The sequence below is a fragment of the Uloborus diversus genome, chromosome 7, assembly GCF_026930045.1.
Source record: "Uloborus diversus isolate 005 chromosome 7, Udiv.v.3.1, whole genome shotgun sequence".
Lineage (NCBI taxonomy): Eukaryota > Metazoa > Arthropoda > Arachnida > Araneae > Uloboridae > Uloborus > Uloborus diversus.
Genome location: NC_072737.1, coordinates 163,219,332 through 163,233,136, shown reverse-complemented (window position 1 = coordinate 163,233,136; position 13,805 = coordinate 163,219,332). Strand labels below are relative to the sequence as shown.

General features: G+C 33.8%; 1 protein-coding gene across 1 annotated transcript in view; it reads right to left on the bottom strand.

Annotated features, from left to right (window-relative positions):
* The window catches only part of LOC129227011 (glutamate-gated chloride channel-like), a 122,072-nt gene that overhangs the window by 15,981 nt on the left and 92,286 nt on the right, over positions 1 to 13,805 (bottom strand). Inside the window, exon 7 of the mRNA XM_054861640.1 lies at positions 4,479 to 4,619. Within this exon, the coding sequence (XP_054717615.1) occupies positions 4,479 to 4,619 (141 nt within the window). The remainder of the gene's footprint in view (positions 1 to 4,478; positions 4,620 to 13,805) is intronic.

Sequence of the window (13,805 nt, the reverse complement as noted above, 5' to 3'; positions counted from 1 at the left end):
TTATGAACGAAATATGGTTACACATGGTTTTACTTTTTGTTTTTGCGCCAACTTCAAAAACTACGTTTAAAAGTATTATCAATGGTGTTCAAAGAATAAAATTTTTCACTTTTTAGAGCAATTTTGAAATCAGTTCTATTTTTTTTTTTCAAAATTGTTTTATGTAATACAATTTGCATTAGATTCGTTTTTATTTTTATTTTTGACAGCAAATTTGCGTCTTCCAAAAAAAAAGGGGGGGGGGGGGGGAATTTTTACCCCCTTTTTTATGGGGCAAAGTGAAAAAATAAAATATTTTTCTAACTAAATATTCTATTTTTTATTAAATGATTCAGCAAATAAAAGGTTGAAAGAATAAAAGAAAATATAATGAAACAATAAACGAATAAATTAAATAAATAAATATATAACTATATTAATATATCAAGAAAAATAAATGAGTGAGAAAGAGTGAATGAAAAAGAAATAAGTGAATGAATGAATAAGTGAAGGACTAAATGAAAGAATGTAAATAAATTAATTAATAAATGACTGTGTAAGTATTTAGTAAATGATTGAGTGTGTTAACGAAGTAGACTACTCCACTTTGCCCCGCATATACTTGACTAATTGTATAAAATAGTATTTACAATACAAATCAGTTAAATATTAACTAAATAAATACTGCAAAGATTATTAGGAGGTTTCAATTAATTTTTTTAATGTTTAACAAGATATTTATCATTTACAGTCTGAGTAATAACTTTAAGTCCAGTGCACTTTTTTGAGAAATTGGACACACCTTAATCTTAGGATCAAAAAGTCATATAAGTGATAATTATTGACCTTAAATACAGGTAAAAAAGACAAAAAAATTTAATTGTAAGTGCTTCATTATCAGAAAATATTACAGATCAATATTTGAACCTGAGTAAAATCTTTAAGGCCAACATAGAAAAAAGGACATGAGGACAAAAATTCAAATATTTATAAGCTTGTGTGGGAGCCATTCCTTCAAATTACTTCAAATATTCTTGTTTTCATGAATGAAACTAGTATTTTACAAAATTCGGGATGTATTTTTTACCATTCATCTTCGATGGTAGATTTCAGCTCTATTGATGAAGTAAAATGTCTCTCCTTTGCATAAACTCTTCTTGCTAAATCACCCAATAAGTTCTCTATTAGGTTAAGATCTGGAGACTTAGTTGGTCATTTCAAAGTTTCAACATTGTTTACTTGGAACCTATTTTTTGCACAGTTACTCGGATGGATAGATGCATTGTTTTGCTCATATTTTCAATTTTCTCCAGTAATAAATTCAGCAGTTGGTAAAAGATGACTTGGGAGGACATTTTGATATGCTTGTGAGTTCATTTTACCTGAAACAAACGCAACTGAGCACACACCATTGTAAGCAAAACACTCTCAAGTTCTGACAGAGCCTCCATCTAATTGGCGCTTGTAGAATGTTTTTTTCTTTTCGTAAATCATGCCAATAGTATTTCCGTCCATTTGGTCCATCCAAGCTCCACTTCTTTTCGTTAGAAAAAATTATTTGAATTCATTGGTTATCCCAGGTCATGATTTCCTAGCTAAAGTTGAAATGCTCTATATTGTGCATTTTGAATAAATGAGGTTTAAGCAATTTTGCAGCATTAATAAAATTTCCACACCTTCTAATTGTGTCATATATCATTTTTGACAAACATTTAAGCATATCGTCTGAATAAGTTTCCTGGTTGAGTACTTTTCAGGTAATGTAATAATTTCCAAACGCTTCTTCCATGACGCGAAGAGAAAGCTTTAAGTTTTCCCAGATTTCCTTTTTACCCTAATTGTGTTTAAATCAAACAAAAATGTTGACTTCAGTCTTCGATCTTCCTATTTTTTCGCAATAGTACGCCTACTTATCCTTGCTGACGAAAAAGTTTCAATCTGTCCTCTTTCTTGAACAGTTAACTTTTTATCTTACGATATCGTCACAAGTTGGACAAAAACTTTGAAGAAATTAATCACAAAACTGCAAGTTGAAGAGTTTCCACAATCTTGTTAACTGAGGTGACATTTATTACAATATAAGTACTTGCAGTTTTTTAAAAATACTAGTAACCTTAAAGTTTTTACTCAAGCTGAAATGCTAACTTTGAATAAACCACTGCTTTTCTATGGTTAATGCATGCTTTACAAATCCTGTCTGTTGCGTTATTTCTTACCTATGTACATTAATAATTAATAATAATCTTATACATATAAAATCTGAGTATCTATCTATCTATCTATGTCCAAGCTTCTTCTCCCGAACGACAGTGAACTGACCATCGAACCAGTTATCGATGGATTCGTCATCTTCCCGTCTTCATGTTTGGCTATTTAACATAATCCTCCGATAATAATTAACGGAGATATCAATTAAAAATTATTAATTATGACTCTAGGATTTCAAAATAAAATCCATATTTTTTGAAGGCTTTCCTCCATTCAAATTATTATTCAGTGCTTCAACTCAACTTTCCGGATGAACGCTTTTATTAAAATTTACAACGTGAAGAAAATCATTGAAAAGAAACATCTGTTGCAATTTTTTTTCTCGAATATAAAGAAATAAAATTAGGCTTTTGTTTTAAGGCTTTTCCTGTAATCAGGGTGTTTAAGTTGTTTACTTTTCGATTATTTTGCCGTAATCTGCAGCAAAATTTTGCTGTTTTTTTTTTTTTGTTGTTCAAGCCTGATTGTTAAATACGCGTCACATGACATAACTTTCATTTTCGAGGAGGACCGTGCACGTCGTAAAGTAAATGAGTGATTTACAAGTTATTTGAGTTCTTTGAGGGTTTGTACCTGGAAAACGGATTGATGTAATTCTTGTACGACCATGTGGATAGAATCCATCCAAATATTTATCTGAGTGGTATGTTGCATTAATAAACACCCGGGCAACGCCGGATAGTAGACTATTTTATGCAAAAAGCGGATTGTTATTGTGCATAAATATTTCCGATATAGTCTATCAGATGTAATTCAGTTTAACGTGAGTAAAGATTACAGTTGATAATGCATATATTTTCCCCTTTTGTGCTGACTGAAAATGTACTCATAACTTGTATCATTGATAACGATTATTAACGTTGATGAGGTGTTTTGGCAAAAATATGTTTTACTGGTGTTTTGCAAACCTTGCTTTACGCGCATTTATTTATTCCTTAACGCGTTAGAAACTAGTGTCAGTGTACTACAAAAGCATCAACTGGACTGCTCTTACATTTTTTAGGTAGCCCGTGCAACGCCGGGCACGCAGCTAGTCTTATACATATAAAATCTGAGTATCTATCTATCTATCTATGTCCAAGCTTCTTCTCCCGAACGACAGTGAACTGACCATCGAACCAGGTATCGATGGATTCGTCATCTTCCCGTCTTCATGTTTGGCTATTTAACATAATCCTCCGATAATAATTAGCGGAGATATCAATTAAAAATTATTAATTATGACTCTTAGATTTCAAAATAAAATCCATATTTTTCGAAGGCTTTCCTCCATTCAAATTATTATTCAGTGCTTCAACTCAACTTTCCGGATGAACGCTTTTATTAAAATTTACAGCGTGAAGAAAATCATTGAGATGAAAGATCTGTTGCCATTTCTTTTTCTCGAATATAAAGAAATAAAATTAGGCTTTTGTTTTAAGGCTTTTCCTGTAATCAGGGTGTTTAAGTTGTTTACTTTTCGATTATTTTGCCGCAATCTGCAGTAAAATTTTGCTGTTTTTTTTTTTTTTTTTTTTGTTCAAGCCTGATTGTTAAATACGCGTCACATGACATAACTTTCATTTTCGAGGAGGACCGTGCACGTCGTAAAGTAAATGAGTGATTTACATGCAGTTTATTTTTAGTTACCTAACCTTAGTTAAACCTTGCTTCACGCGCATTTATTTATTCCTTAACGCGTTAGAAACTAGTGTCAGTGTACTACAAAAGCATCAACTGGACTGCTCTTACATTTTTTAGGTAGCCCGTGCAACGCCGGGCACGCAGCTAGTATAATATTAAAATCCCTTTAATTTAATTTTCTTTCTTTCAAGTAAAAAGTTTGGGCCTTAAAGTTTTTACTCAGACTGTAATAATTTCAAAAATAATAATTTTTTACTTCCAACGATATATTTCAATGTGAGTACAAATTTTTGAAAATGGCCTGTGTTTTCATACTCCTTGATTCTCAGAAATAATTTGTACTTGACTGGAACAGACAACATGTACTACTACATAGTTACAAATTATTACCAGACAGGTGGCGCTAAAAACCGTGTAAAGATTTCACCACTCCACGTCGCACCGCTATTTCACTTTTCCCCACGTTCTCCCTACTGCCAGTACAATCCTAAAGTACATATTTACTTAAACAAATAATGCAGTCTTGTCTGATTTAATTGGAGGGATTTTTGGCGCGAATCAAGATCATGAGGAGGAGTATAATCTTTGATTTTGAATGACAAAAGTACCTCTCCACGTGTGGTGAGAATTGCATTCGTCTGTGACGTTCTTGACCAGGTAGGCATTGTGGTATCGCAGAGAAGTAGCTCCACTAATTGGCATCACCCCCGGTTCCCACATCAGCTCCATCTCGGATATTTCGTGAGAAACTGGAAGGAAACAATAAGTCGTATCAGACACTCAGTTCGTCGATCGTCGCAAAAATGTTTTCGTATCAAATGTCAGAAATTGAAGGGAATGAAAATTATAGTTTAAAAAACACATTTTGGTAGCAACGCAAATTTAAAAGTAAAAAAAAAAAAAATTAATTTTCCCAACAGTTTTTTTTTAATTATTTTTTTAAAATGTCCGATTTTTCAAACAAGGAGTGGTCTTGATGACGTTACAAATAATGCAATTTGCGGCGCATCTTTCTACTACGTTTCCACGTTATGATAATCAAGCAGCGAATGCGCTCTACGCTTGCTATCAGCCATATCGTTGCCAATGCACGTGAGTAAAGATGCGAATTAAGTATTTTGTTCTGTGAATGGCAACATTGAATGGCATTTCATCATTTGTGATGTCACACGACAGAAATGTAAACAATGAAAGCGCAACGATGTAAGTAATTTTTAAAAAAAATATTAAACTTAAATAAATTATTTAAAAATGGTCAGATCCTATGTTTTTAAGCATGCTCTTTCAGAAAAAAAATACTTTTAAAATTTGGAAACGACCCCACTGCAAAAAATCAGCCAAATAAATGCATTATGCCACCAAAACCATGAACCGTTCTTTTTAAATTTAAAATAATCAAAAGAATTTTAAATAGTAATTGAAAAGCTCGGTAGAATTACGGTAACCGGGTCGCGTTGGCGTATTTTTTCAAAAACTGCCAAATTGGCATCTACGACTCAATGTAAACCAAGTACTCCAATGCAAACAAGAGAAATCATCAAATGAGAGTTGACCCAAAGACAAGGGGCGGAGCTCCGACTTGCTCAAACTATCACCTAGGTAACTACAACTGTTTATTAACCATTTTCTTTCTCTGATTGCAACCGTAAAGAAAAACTAGTATGTTGTGGCCATCACGAAACTTTCTTCTATATTTTTTTTTTTTTTTTTTTTTCTGATCCCTCCCCATGCTTGACGAGGAAGCAATATTCCCAACAAAAACAAAATTACACATGCAAAAACTTGACGACTATCCCAATGTCTGAATTATTGCAAAAGCAAAGCAAAGAGCGAAAATTGAAAGTTATTTTAAAAGCCTTGCTTGAATGAATTACAAATATTTTATTTGTTAACAAACATAAGATGGCAACAGTTCAAAATTTTAAATCATTGAGATAATATTTCCTATCATTTCCATACAATTAAAATCACGAGAAATACGCAGACGACAATCTATTACGATTTATCTTTCTTATTGTTGCATTAATAAAAATATTTTTATTCGCAAAAAAAAAAAAAAAAATCAACACCTCTTGGAGCGATCGGCGTCAAAATAGAACCAAAGCCTGTTTACATATGGATTCACATATATTCCAAATTTCAACCAGAACGTAGTATTACTTCTTGAGATAGGGCACTCAAAATGGAAAAAAAGAACGGGTGATTGCGCTACCCCCCTTTTAACTGTTGACACAAAAATAAAATCAGTTCTTATACCCACTAAGGGCTACTTGCCGATAAATTTTTCTTTCATTCCGTTCATTATTTCTTGAGATACAGCAGTCACAATTGACGACAAAAAACGTTCTACAGCTCAACCCCCGTTTGAGTGATTGACACCAAAATTGAATCAGCACCTGTTCCTGTTAATACCAACATATGGACCAAATTTTGTTTGATTCCGCCAGTTACTTCCTGAGGAATAGCAAGCACGCGTAACTCGAAAAACGTCCCATTGCTCCACCCCCCTTGGAGGAATTCGCGCCAAAAACTAATGGGCACAAGTTCACATAGGGGCACATATGTGTACTAAATTTCGTTCGATTTCATGCGGTAGTTTTTGTTGTAGAGCGGCCACAAAAAACTGGTCACACACAGACGTGACACACATACATACACACACACACACACACATACATACATACACACACACACACACAGACAGACAGACATTTTCCAAAAATGGTCGAAATGAACTCAGCACACCTCAAAACGTTCGAATCCATCAAAATTCGAAATTCGAAAATTTGCACGAATCCAATACTTTCTTCTATATATTAGATATAGAAGAAAGTAAAAATATTTTTATTCGCAAAAAAAAAAAAAAAAAAAAAAATCAACACCTCTTGGAGCGATCGGCGTCAAAATTGAACCAAAGCCTGTTTACATATGGATTCACATATATTCCAAATTTCAACTAGAACGTAGCATTACTTCTTGAGATAGGGCACTCAAAATGGAAAAAAAGAACGGGTGATTGCGCTACCCCCTTTTTAGCTGTTGACACAAAAATAAAATCAGATCTTAAACCCACTAAGGGCTACTTGCCGATAAATTTTTCTTTCATTCCGTTCATTATTTCTTGAGATACAGCAGTCACAATTGACGACAAAAAACGTTCTATAGCTCAACCCCCGTTTGAGTTATTGACACCAAAATTGAATCAGCACCTGTTCCTGTTAATACCAACATATGGACCAAATTTTGTTTGATTCCGCCAGTTACTTCCTGAGGAATAGCAAGCACGCGTAACTCGAAAAACGTCCCATTGCTCCACCCCCCCTTGGAGGAATTCGCGCCAAAAACTAATGGGCACAAGTTCACATAGGGGCACATACGTGTACTAAATTTCGTTCGATTTCATGCGGTAGTTTTTGTTGTAGAGCGGCCACAAAAAACTGGTCACACACAGACGTGACACACACACACACACACACATACACACACACATACACACACACACACAGACAGACATTTTCCAAAAATGGTCGAAATGGACTCAGCACACCTCAAAACATTCGAATCCGTCAAAATTCGAAATTCGAAAATTTCCACGAATCCAATACTTTCTTCTATATATTAGATATAGAAGAAAGTAAAAAAGCATTAAAATTCTTTTTTCCTTTTTAAAATATTGCAAAATATGGAAAGAAACAAATGATTAAGCCTTTTCTTTTTACTTTCTTCTATATCTAATATATAGAAGAAAGTATTAGATTCGTGCAAATTTTCGAATTTTTTTTATAGAACTATATTATTTTTCTTACTTTGAAATAAAGTTTGCAGAAAAGACAAATGAGAGGTAACTTTTTTCAAGATGTTAACTTAAACGAGGGAAGATAAAGAGCAGTACCTACAGAGATGAATGTTTCAGACATAAAAAGAAACGTGTTTTGGATTCGATACTAACAATAGCGAAATGATGGAATTTGACCTTTTTGTTTTTTTAGTGAAAAGCAAGTAAGCAAGCTTGTACAAGAAAGTTGAAGTGACCCATGACGAAAATGCGAAAAAAATTTTTAATTAAAATTTGCCGGTACTGCTCTTTACGTTCCCATTGCAGTAATATTGAACTCATTTTTTTCTGTAGAAAAAGAAATAAAATATTATGATGTATGTGGACGAAAAGTTTCATGACGTATATGGTGCTACACTTTCTATCAACATGTTTAATTTCCTAAGGAACATTAAAATTAAACAAATTTTTACCGAAATTTAACAACAACAAAAGTTGGATAGAACACAACATTAGTCTGAAATAATCTGAGAAAAAGACATTAAAAATACTTACCGTTTAATTAAGACCTAAAACGATCTACTAAATAAGTTAAATCGCATCAGAATATCTATTCAGAGAACGTTATCATAACTAAAAGTATAATTCTAACTTACTGAATAAGTGATTACTATATTAATAAATTTTAAATTTAAGATAGAATAATAAAACATGAAGGAAATAACTTACTGCGAACACATTCCAAACACTTATCCAAAAGGTATGAATAACTAATTTTTAAATATATAACTTAAAAGAGTTAAAAGTGACAAACATTTCGCGATATAAAATTTCATAAAATGTTTCGAAGATCTAAAAATTAAAAAAAAACACAATATGTTGCCAATTTTGAGAAAAAATCACCTTTGAGAAAACTTAAAATATCATTCTATGGAATTGAAAAAAAACAAGAAGTTCTGTCTAGAACTAGACAAGCCTACTTTCCCTATACACATACTACTTTCTAGTACCTGATCAATGTTCTCAAAATAGCTAAAATCGCAAATTGTTTCAAACATATTTTTCCAATATTTTAAGCAACTTTCTAGGAATAAAATATTCCTCACTCATCTAAAAAAATTAGATGCGTAAAAAAAAGAAAAAAAAAAAAAACAAAACGAACAAATAAAATAGCAGCAATTTTTTAACAAAGCAGCTAATACGCTTTTTTCCATTAAAAAAAAATTCTTCAACAGCTTTCAAAACGAAAAAAAAATAATAAAAATTAATAAGCTCATTAAAATAAATACATCCTATCAAAAAAAAAAAAAAAATCGTTTCTTTTTCCCCTGTTGCCAAAAATAATTTTTTAAATGAATTAATGCACTTATCAAGATAAATAAAAACAATAAAATGTCAACGTAAAGAAATACTTTTCATTGTCAAAAAAAAAAAAAAAAAAAAAAAAAATCGTCTGCGCGTATCTTTATGTAGAAACATAAATGATTTCGAGTTTATTCACCGAAAACTGAATACCTAAATAAACACTTTAGCGTTAAAATAAAAACAAATCACATCAACAATAATTATTTCACAGTTAAAACCATAGCGTCGGAGTCGGAGTCAATCTAATTTTGGGATGAAGGAGTCGGAGTCAAATATCTAAGAATCGGAGTCAGTCATTTGTCCGTGTATAAATTTTTGCCAAAGCTAGGAAGTCATAGTCGAAGTCGGGGAGTCGGAGTCCGATTAATTGTCGGGCACAGGAGTCGTATTCGGATTCAGGTGCCCCTAAATTCTCGGAGTCGGAGTCTGGAGTTTGGCGTCAAGAGCTATTTCCAACAAAATTTGTTTGAAGTAAATCCGCCTTCAAGTACGGAATCTACATTGACTTTCAGTTTCCCCGTAGGTGCTAATGTTAAGGGATTTGAACTGTTCAAAATTGAACAGAAAATTGTTCAAATCAAAAAGATATTTTATATACAAGTTTTTCATCAAAAGCTTTTTCCTATAAAGAGTGTTTGAAGCTAATTCGCCTCACAGTTCGGAATTGCCTTGAATTTCCCCGTAGGAGCTAATGTTAAGTTTTTTTGAACTGTTCAAAATTGAACAAAAAATAGTTCAAACCAAAAAGCGAAATATGGGAATGAGGTGTCCTTGCCGAGATCTTTCGAACAAAAAAAAGTTTGTTCGAATCGGACTATTCATTCAAAAGTTATTAGGGGGGGGGGGGGGCAGACAGACAGACCGACAGACAGACCGACAGACAGACAGACCGACAGACAGACAGACCGACAGACATTTTTCCCCATCTCAATACCCTACTTTCCAATTTTTAATTTTTCGATATTTATTTAATTATTTTATTTATTTTTGACTTTTTTTTGTTTTTCGGGATATTTTTAAGATGCATTAAGCCTTCTTTCATGCTTTTTTCTTCTTTTTCTGACTTTTACTGGGAAAGTAGGCTAAAAAGGGAAAGATTTATTGGACAAATAAATTACAATTTTATGGGTGAATTCTGAAATGGCTGATTGGCCAAACGAATAGCAAATCAGCTTTGGTGTAGGGTTACCAAAATTACTCCGTTGCCAAGGTAAGGTAGCGGGTTGCCAGAATGAAATATTTATCGCCGCGACCCGGTTACCGTAATTCTACCAAAAGCTCCATTCAATTGCAAAAAATCCGCCAAATAAAGGCATTATGCCACCAAAACCGTTAAACGTTCTTTTTAAATTTAAAATGATGAAAAGCAATTTTAAATAGTAATTCAAAAGCTCCATTCAATTGTAAAAAAATCCTCCAAATAAATAAATTATGCCACCAAAGCCGTTGAACGTACTTTTTAGATTTAAAAAAATCAAAACTAATTTTAAAGAGTAATTCAAAAATTTCAGTAAGTTATAGAAAACCAAGCTATTTAATTGACCAGCATTTTTTATCGCCAATCTCGCTAAACGACCTGGCAATCACAGGAGCTAACCTAGCCATGAGATATCATTCTGATTTCGTGACTGAATAAAGAAATACACTCGAAAGATTTGGAAACACATCTTTTCAAATATATTTTTTCAAAACATAAACAGAACATTCCCCTTAGATTTGTGAATTAATTGGAAGAAACAACACGAGCAGGAGTTTCTCCAGAAACTGCTGTTGGGTTCTTACATCTCGAAACATCCATATCACTGCATGATTTTATCACATAAGTATCGATTGGAGTCCTGGAAAACAAAACTCGTAGTGGTACACCTAATTAGCATATCCAAATATTTGCGTTGTAACTAATCATCTCATTTTACTCAAAGTATGTGTCAAGTTCGGACTAGAATAAATAACTAGCCCCAGCTGTCGGAAACGAAACTTGATGGGATATAGAAATTAACTTGATAAGCCATTTTGAGGCGCTGTTAATTGCTTGTCAGAAGAACGTCTTATAATTTACTCAGGGCTCCCAACTGGTTCTTTCTTTCCTGAAAGTCCCATCTTTAGTTTTCAATCCCTAAAAATCCGGTTGTTTAAAATCTGATCCCTTTTTTTCTTTAAAATTTCAGTTTAATTTTGAGTTTTCTCTTCAACCTCTTTTATTTTCTTAAAATTTTTTTTGTTATAAAATATGTGTTGTTCGCACAATACTACGATAGTGTGTCAATTATTGGCTACATGTAGTAAATTCATTCAGCATATTTTCTTGCTGCAGGCAAAAGTAGATGAAATCAAAAAATAATGTTTCAGCCGGAAATAACCGGGGAAAAAAATTGAAAACACATTCAGTTGATGCATAGTTACCAAAAAGCAACATAGAGGGCGTTCAAAAAGGAAATGCATTGAGTCGGTATAAATCCAGAACAAAGGATAACTATTTATTTTATTTTTTTGTTTCTAACGGGGCTTCGTTAGAGGCTTTATCCCACGACGCAGCATCCATTCTTTCATGTGGCTCCACTATCGGTAGATGCTCTACCACAAGAATTTTGACGCCTAGTTTCCCCACCAGATGGAGAACCCTGGGATCAGGGGCGTGCACAGAAATTTTGGGGCCCGCCACAAATAGCTTTTCCGAGCCCTCCTCCATATTGTTTACCTCTATATTTCACTATTAGTTTTTAAAATATTGGATCCTCTTCAGACTCGGGCCCGGACCAACAGCTGTACCATCTCCCCCCCCCCCGTGCACGCCTCTGCCTGGGATTACTTCGATGCGAAACTGTGCTAAGAATTTTATTTTGCCAAGAGTACTCAAAGCCAAATGAATATTCAAGAGATCTTTTACGTGTCGCATAATCAATTTTCTGCATATCGAAAGTTTATCGACGCTAGTCAGGTTTGAGCGTGTACCTTTGGGTATAAGAGGCCAAAGCATAACCACTACAACACTCCGCTGGCATAATCTATCGGATCAACTAAAATAGGCACTTCCGTTGCTAATTGTAAACTGAGCCGCTTGATATACCACTGCTGAACTATTCCACTTTCCACCTGTTAAGAAATAGGCAAAAGTCCAACCTGCAATGATCCGCATTTTCCCAAAAGTCCTACCTATTATATGATCCGTGTTTCTCCCAAAAGTCCTACCTATTATATGATCCGTGTTTCTCCCAAAAGTCCTACCTAACCAACAATGATCCGTGTTTTCCCCAAAAGTCCTGCCTACAATGATCCGTGTTTTTCCCAAAAGTCCTACCTACAATGATCCGTGTTTTTCCCAAAAGTCCTACCTATAATATGATCCGTGTTTCTCCCAAAAGTCCTACCTAACCAACAATGATCCGTGTTTTTCCCAAAAGTCCTGCCTACAATGATCCGTGTTTTTCCCAAAGTCCTACCTACAATGATCCGTGTTTTTCCCTGCATGGGAATTAAGTTCTTTTCGCGATTGGAAAAGGCCTGTAATGAGTCGGCTGTTTGGTCCATATAAACAGGGGGTCAAAATGGGAGAGAGAGGGAGGGCAGTGCACATTCTGAAAATGTGTGCCTTCGGATGTCAGACATCTTTCAATGTTTTCTCTTTTTTGTTTTAATTTACAGCATGAAAACAGCTAGCACTTTACGCTGTGTAAGCCACAAAACTGCATAATATACACACAACTCAATTTTAAATTTAAATTAAATTTTTATTTTAATCCGATTTTATTAATTTTTTTTTTAAAGACATGACACTGGCAACACAAATTGCAATATGCAAGCCTAAGAAGAGAAAAACGCCAATTTATGCGAATTCGATCCCTTAGTTTATTCTACACCATAGTAGCTGAATGCAATTATATATTAAAAACCGGTTTCCTAAAAATAGCATAACAAAGTCTTCCAACTTATACCGAATGAGTTTCTGTAACTGCGAACGATTTTCAATATATTTTCAAAGAGATGCCATTTTCTTCATTTATCTTTTCCAAGAAACAATCACGGTGACGTAATGATTTCGAGAACAATGGAAAACAAACTAATATTCACTTTCAAACTTTTCACAAGTAATTATTAGCTTCATTACTTCAAATTCTTTCCTCCAACTAAACGCATATTTTAGATTGAATATTCCAATTTGGAAATCCATTTGGAATAGAATAATTGAATGTTCGAGCAAGGTCGATAATTTTGAAATCGATAATACTTGAGGTTTATATTTATTGAATTAGAGCAGGGTCCTTCGTGTAATAATGAGCCAAACCGGTTGAAAATGGAGGTAGATCTGGGTCGGGAGGGATGTAACGAAAGACGACATTCAAATGTTTGTGTGAATGCACTTTTAATTAAAACACTATTTGTTAAGAATACGAATCGAAGAAGTAAAATAATCAAACCTGGATACGCGCTTCACTGGATACGCGTCTTGTCACGTGTCTTAGAAACGCGTATCAAGTGAAGCCTTGATCAAACAAAATAGCTGCTTAACTACTGTCATTACGGGCTACCATGAATTGCTGCATTTAAATTAGATTAACTTTGGTATTATGGAGACATTCAAAGGCTCAAACACTAGCTCGATTTAGAGCCGCTATATAGAGAGACCGACGAATCAGCTTAAGTTTAGCCATTTTGGATCGAATTTTTCATTGGTGCACTGCTAGGGTTACCAAAACAAAGTATCGGATTTCGCCAAATTTGCCGACAATAATATTTTATTTAATAAACAATTCACATGCCGCTAATAATTGCTCACAGTGAAGAATCACCAAACGCG